Source organism: Scleropages formosus, chromosome 15 (genome assembly GCF_900964775.1).
Source record: "Scleropages formosus chromosome 15, fSclFor1.1, whole genome shotgun sequence".
Lineage (NCBI taxonomy): Eukaryota > Metazoa > Chordata > Actinopteri > Osteoglossiformes > Osteoglossidae > Scleropages > Scleropages formosus.
The window spans coordinates 20,768,049-20,775,163 of record NC_041820.1 but is presented as its reverse complement, the minus strand read 5'-3'; the positions used below and the strand labels follow the sequence as shown (position 1 = coordinate 20,775,163).

The 7,115-nt window shown below is 44.8% G+C and overlaps 1 protein-coding gene across 1 annotated transcript; it reads right to left on the bottom strand.

Annotated features, from left to right (window-relative positions):
* Nucleotides 1-1,711: 1,711 nt before the first annotated feature.
* On the bottom strand, nucleotides 1,712-3,729 carry chac1 (ChaC, cation transport regulator homolog 1 (E. coli)). The gene is made up of 3 exons (XM_018727467.2): nucleotides 3,209-3,729; nucleotides 2,974-3,009; nucleotides 1,712-2,592 (listed from the first exon to the last, which is right to left on the bottom strand). The coding sequence occupies exons 1-3, from the start codon at nucleotides 3,374-3,376 to the stop codon at nucleotides 2,191-2,193; spliced, it is 606 nt and encodes a 201-aa protein (XP_018582983.1). The 5' UTR covers nucleotides 3,377-3,729; the 3' UTR covers nucleotides 1,712-2,190.
* Between the last annotated feature and the right edge of the window lie 3,386 nt (nucleotides 3,730-7,115).

Below are 7,115 nucleotides of genomic sequence, written 5' to 3'. Positions count from 1 at the left end.
CCCCAGACCTGCCGGAGAGCAGGACCCAGTCCAACCCACTGCGCCACCGCACCCCCCCCAAAGACAACACTCTCCATGTATATGGATCAACAAAGAAGGCAGACCACCACAGGCTGACTTCTTTCCCCCCCAGCGCCCCTGAACCCCAGCTCATGGCTGTGTCACCTCTAACCCAGTTGGAAGTCACTTCTTGGAATTGAGAGGATGTTCTGCCCATGGACTGGCCCCTGCGAGGTTTAGGCACGACTGTGTGCAACGGACGCATTCAGCAAGGCATGCATTTTATTGCACAACGTGAGCAAAGCTCACGTGTAGGGGCACTCCCCTAACCCCGCAGACTCTACACACAGCGCTCAGATACTCAAGGGCTGCCGGTATTTCTGAAATACTGCGGGACTGGAAGCCTGCAACGTGATTTATTGGTTACTGAACACACACGTTCTGTTCTCTTCATTACAGTTTTTTTCTCCTAATGGCAGTAAAGAGCATTACTGTTATGACGGCAAACAAAATTTATGTTATGATTTATGGAACGTGAAGGGAGCAGTAACAGCTGGTGATGCAGACCTGCTCTCTGTTAAGACAGAGCTTCTGGGGGGCGCCCACAGCTCATTGCACAAGCAAATGTTTTCCCCACAGAGCTGCAAACCTGGCCCAGGGGACGCCGGCACTCCAGGCCGATCGCTTTGTTAGCTCACTGCAGTTGGGGACACTAAGCAATGATGGCCTTCTCAGAATCTCACTTAGTTCTTTGCATGGTTAGTGTGGAAAAACTACTTTCCATACCAAGCAGGCAGGCAAAACAATTGCTTTCTTAGTCATTTGAGAAAGGAGTGCTGGTATGCAGCACAGCAGCATAACATCTACTAGTGAAATAAGGAATTGTACAGTAAATGCAACAAGTGGGCAGATCTTTTCCATATAAATATGTGTGTTTCTTTGTTTCTACTTGTGTTTATGCAGACTTACCTGTTCGCCTACACTGCTTGTTGGGCTACACTAATCAAAGAGATGATCATTTTAAGTTTACAGCCAAAAAGCATGTGTGAATTATTTTGAAACATACTGTAAAACTTTTGACGTGTTTAGTGTTTTGTAATTTTTGAATGGACCTGTTTCTTTAAAGTCCAGCAATATGTTTGAATCAGAACAAAGCTCACGCTGGTGACGATCCTATTAGCATGGGATTGGGTGGATGTCAAATGATTTCCACTTTTAATATACATGATTGTTCACTGAAGCGGAGATTAATTTAGTATTTAGTACATACTAATCTCCTGATGAAGCTCTGTCAGCTATCATGTATAAAGACATTGTGTGTATGTGTGCGTTGGATTTACTTGCAAATTAAATGATGCCAAAAACAAAAAACAGGACAGAGTTTAGCAGATTTTATTCACCTGGATTCATATTTATTCCTTTTACAACAAAGGCATTGAAACAAGTTTTTTGGCTAATTCAGTACAAGTCAAGCGTAGGAAAAAATATGAATAAAATGGCAGTAGACAGGGGGTGCGGTGGTGCAGTGGGTTGGACCATGGTCCTGCTCTCCGGTGGGTCTGGGGTTCAAGTCCTGCTTGGGGTGCCTTGTGACGGACTGGTGTCCCATTCTGGGTGTGTCCCCTCCCCCTCTGGCCTTATGCCCTGTGTTACCGGGTAGGCTCCGGTTCCCCATGACTCCGTATGGGACAAGCGGTTCTGAAAATGTGTGTGTGTGTGTGTGTGTGGCAGTAGACATCACCTACACTTTTATAGATGAATTGATGGATGGATTAAGTGACATCTGTATGTAATTTAATGGCTGTAACCAGCATTGTGCAAACCTAAAACTTCATGTTGTCCTCTATTTAAGGCAGTTCTGAACCCTGATTGACAAAATTTGCAATTAGTAGTAACATCAAAATATAACAGCAGAAAAAACAATATTGCACAGTAGCCCATATATGTGATTTTCAAGTCAGAAAAACTTTCAAAATTTGGGCAAGAACACCATGCAACATCCTGATAAAAATACTTCAATCCCTATTTACTCTAGAACAAAATAAAAAGAAAGCTTTGGCTCTTTATGAACAAACTGTTCGTGAAGTAAACCATTATGCATAAGTAAACACAAGACGACAATACAAAGACTGGCATTTTGGACCCTGTTTTTCAGTGGAGTTCTATGGCCAAAGTGTAACGTGATGACCATTAAGGTGTAGGCACACTCCAGTAAGACCCCATCACGTAGGGCATGAGGGCTAGGGCAGCAGCCTCAATGGAGAAAAGGTGGTCATCTTCCACTCCAGGACAGTACAGCCTCATGAACTGAGCCAGACGAAGAAGGTACTCAATGTTGTCGCCAGTCTTGCCCTTGCAAGTGGAGATCTGAGCAGCAATCTCCTCTGGACTTGCAGGCCCCAAGTAAATGGGGTTGTCTGCGGTGGCAATGTAGACCAGAGCTATGAGCGGCGACTGGTCATCATCACGCGGGACGAACTCAACCCACTGGCTCACATAGCCGCCGTTAACGGATTCTCTTACATTCAGGTACCCGAGGGACTCCTCAATCTGGGAGCCGGTCACCTCGTACGCCACGCCCCAGGTGCATGCCTGGGAAGAACAACAGGAGCAATGGTCACTTTTCAGATGGCCAAAGTAAAACACAAATTTACTTTGTCAGTGTGATGTGTGCTGTAGTAATGGAGCAAAATTAATGTGACTGCGCTGCTATTGAGACCATAATACCATGCATACTATTGATGTAGTTCACTCTTTGTGTTGTTCTCTGAGATGTGTGTCACTTCGGAAAGCGTCTGCTAAGTGAGTAAATGTGAATGTCATGTAAACGCAGAGATGGCATGAGCACATGCCAACACATGGCAACATTTCACAATCAAAGCCAGACAGTCAGACTAATGGATCTGCTCTGACTCACAGGTTGCCCAACATGCTAGTTCACTCGTGAAACAGACACCAAGACAACATACTTACATTACCATCTTCCACAAGAGTGACAACTCTTCCTGGCTGGAGAAGAAAAAAGGAACACAAGAAGCAAACATCAGGACATGGTCAGAGAAATAGTAACGTGACGGCTCATTGTGTGAGGACACTGACTGAAGGATGAGTCTGGGAAACAGCTTTTATCTTCGAAGGATATTAACCTGGATCATGAAATTATGAGCTTGTGTACAGCAGGTCTGTGGACCCCTGCTGTAGGTCCTACCATGAGATCATCTCCTCTGTAGAAATTATCTCCGTGCCAGAAGCGGCGCTTGTATCCCTGGATGTACCCTATTTTACTCCTCTTGAATTTGAAATCGGGCTTCCAAACCAAGGAGCCGTATCCGAATATCCACAGGCTCTTCTCATTCACGATGTCTTGAGGCTTCATTTTATTTTGCCTCACCAACTTGTCGTGATGCTTTAATTATTCGCTCCTGCCAGGATCCTGCGTTGTATTAATTTACTGTTTGCCGACAACGCGTCGTGCCTTATTCTCCGGATCCGCACGTCCTCTTCACACCGCTGTCACTCCTGTGCTGCTGCATTTTCTCACTTCACTCACTTACTCCATCTTAAAAAAAAAAAAAAAAAAAATCATTGTGTTTCTTTACCCTCCCAAGGCATCTCACAAGCAGTAAAGTGCAACCTATTACTTCAACTACTAAAGGAACTTCGAGGTTCAGACTGTGGTCTGAAAGAGTAAGGACGCATTTATAGTGCTACTTTCCAGACACGTGCATTTGTTGTGAATTGTGCTCTCGGTCCGCATCATTTTCACCAATCGTACGATAGAGAATTTTGTCTCCGAAGGCGGCATAACCAATCACAACGTTCTTTGTCATATAACCTATCAAATGTCGTGTAACAGAACAAATAAAAAAAAAATCATTTTACGCTAAATTGATTGGTAGAAATTAATGTCAGTCACAGAGCTTCCACATTCTGATTGGCTGTGACTACAGTCATGGAAGTGGAACTATGTATGTTATGATTAGACAGTTCGGTATGTTCCCTCTTTATTTTAAAAACACCTCGGAAGATTGCATCACACACCGAAACACCACCACTTTGTAAAGAGTAAACAACTTGACACTCCTGGAACATTGCGTGACTGCGCGGTTACCATGCTGAAACAAAATAATAATAATAATTAAAAAACGACTACAACAAAAAGAGAAAACATGGGGTGGAAGCTGGAGAAGATGTCTATCGCATCGTTCATTGACATTGTGACGTACCTTCAGCACACCAGTTTCACTCAGACACGTCATAGGCTCGCTCCCGACCACCGAGTACTGCGATTGCGGACCACCAACTGCTCGCGCCTCTTGTACTTCCACTGCCCAAATGTCCTGTGTGGCTCTGGCTCAAACATCACCATTGTACTGTGGCGCGCAGCGCGGTGGGGTTGGACGGGGCGAAGGAGGACGCGGAGGCAGCGTTCATAACGAACGGTTTATTTGAACACCAACACAAAGGGAATAATGCTCTCGGTCCGAGGACCCCTTTTCCTCCAAGACCTGCGCTTACAGCCAGCCTGCCTTAGCACCTCTAAATTCTCTTTAACACAGTGGCAGCCAGTCAACCCACCATTTCCCCCCGACGTAACCCCAGCGGGTTACGAACACACACACACACACACACACACACACATTTTCAGAACCGCTTGTCCCAGACGGGGTCACGGGGAACCGGAGCCTACCCGGCAACACAGGGCGTAAGGCCAGAGGGGGAAGGGGACATACCCAGGACGGGACGCCAGTCCGCCGCAAGGCACCCCAAGCGGGACTCGAACCCCAGACCCACTGGAGAGCAGGACTGTGGTCCAACCCACTGCGCCACCGCACCCCTGGGTTACGAACATTATTTACAAATTTCCCATAATGCAACTATTTACATTAAAGCAGTAACGTGGGTCGTTACAGTACTACCTCTTCACAAGAAAAAACTTCTTCTTTTTAATTTTTAATCTCTGGTTGTTTTCCTCACAAGTTAAATTTGCTCCCAGAATGTTATTACAGTATAATATTATATTTTGCTAATTGGCCGACCTTTAATTTAAGTCCCTAAATGCGCCCATATTTTACACAGATGAATGTTCTACCTAAGCCACTTACACACATTTTCTCAGTTTTGAAACAGGAATGTCTTTCCTGGGACATGTAGCACAAACAATTTTGAGAGGCTATAGGTAGGAAACTTATTTTTCTGAGCTAACATTATCAAAATGTGCACACACATATTTGTAAAGAGAATCTTTGGAGGGGGGATAAAGCCGGTGCCCCACAGCTCCTGAGCTGCTTGGAGTGTGTGAGGCAGCCTGTTTCTGCTGCACCTCACACATGTGGAGAAGAAGGTACCAGTGGATCACTTTTGTTCCTCCCTTGCCTTGGAAACCACAGCCAAGAGTCAGATTTGACTGGCACTTCTACACTAAGATAATCTACGTCTCGTCAGCGTCCGAAACCGCTTCTCCCAAGTGGGGTCGTGGCGAGCCGGAGCCTAACCCGACAACACAGGGCACACGGCTGGAGAAAGAGGGGACACACCCAGGACGGGACACAAGTCCGTCGCAAGGCACCCCAAGCAGGACTCGAAACCCAGACCCACCAGAGAGCAGGACCCGGACAAACCTGCTGCGCCATCTACGTCTATTTTCTAAAAAAATGACAGTAAAATTAAAAGCTGTATTTCATTTACAAAACTTTCCTTGTTTATCCACATAGCATTACTGTGTTTGGATCCACTAACTGGACCTACTATGTATCTACATATACATGGCATTACTCATTAAAAAAAGTATACAGATTTATAGACTATATCTTTAGAATACAGAAATACAATGACGACAACACAATACAATGAATACAACAAATAACTAATGACATAAATAAAGCACCGTTCTGATTCAAGATACAATTGCAGATAAATTGCAGATCTCCTAAAATAGACAAATTTCACTGTTAAATTAAGTCCCATAGAATTTCAGTGGTTTTATGAATGATGAGAATGTGGTGAACTGAAAAAAGTATAATGACTACCTGTATAAGAGCCATAATGCCAAATACCAGACAAATAAAGGCATAACAAAAAGTGTAATAATTAATTCCAGAGAGACCGAAAGCAGAGGAAACCTGGGTCCTGGTTAGCTTTATAAAAACAAGGAAAAGCAAGTATTCGCTATAGACAGTGTAAAATTAAAACACATTTGGAACTCCACAGTTACTCCGACTTACGATGTTAAGCTACTTAGTATGATTTACACATTTATACAACTGGATAGTTTTTAGCTGAGCTATTTAGGTTAAGTACCTTTCTCAAGAGCACTAGAGCTTAAGCTGCAACGTGAAAATACCTTGTACGTTCATTGTGAGGCTGCGGTTCATATAGAGTCTCATATAGCCGCCTGTTGGGAGTGACACTGTCAAGATCTCGGGCTTCTCTCAAGAAAATCACCCAAAGCTTGCAGGCCCAACTGCCTGTTTCACGTCCAGTAATGGCCTGTGGGTGGTCAAAATCATTCTACTATGCAGGGCGGCTCTGGGTACCCCCGTGTGTCAACTCCATCGCCCTGGGCCTTGTGTGCTGCAAGCCTCAGCAGTACTCAAGTGTTTGCGGTGACTCTACTATAAAACCAGCGATCCCACATTCATCCTGCTGCACAACTGGGATCTTTCTTTGTATTAGAACAAAACAGTGGCTATTTTTAGTAACGTATTGAAAGAGGGCTCTGCTTTCAGTATATCCTGGAGTTTTAGCCGCACTTCTCCTGTAGTTAATGCTGAGATTATCTATAAATAGAGGCATTAGCTGGAATCAGGAGATATAGGAACCCTTAAGCACCTTAAACGTCTGCACATTGCACAGGTATTTCCTCATTGGTGTTGAGCTAAGCTCGTATCATGCCTGCTCATCAAGGAATGACCGTTTTAACAAGCCTGTTTACCTTCTTCATTCAGTGACCTCAGGCAAGAGCAGTCATGCTGAGGTTTTGACCTTGTGCGCTTCAGCAGTCCCCATTCGGAGTGACGCCCACTGTGCTAAATGGGGTGTCGGCCTAAAAGAGCACCGTGCGATTTGTCTTTGATGCTCAGCTCTTTGCCCTGGGTTCTCTGAGGGGGGCAGGG

Coding starts and splice junctions, on each gene's coding strand:
- chac1 (XM_018727467.2), bottom strand. CDS start 3,376: ATGAAGCCTCAAGACATCGTGAATGAGAAGAGCCTGTGGATATTCGGA. Junction 3,010..3,208: donor ACAGAGGAGATGATCTCATG/GTAGGACCTACA, acceptor TTTCTTCTCCAG/CCAGGAAGAGTTGTCACTCT. Junction 2,593..2,973: donor CTCTTGTGGAAGATGGTAAT/GTAAGTATGTTG, acceptor TGTTCTTCCCAG/GCATGCACCTGGGGCGTGGC.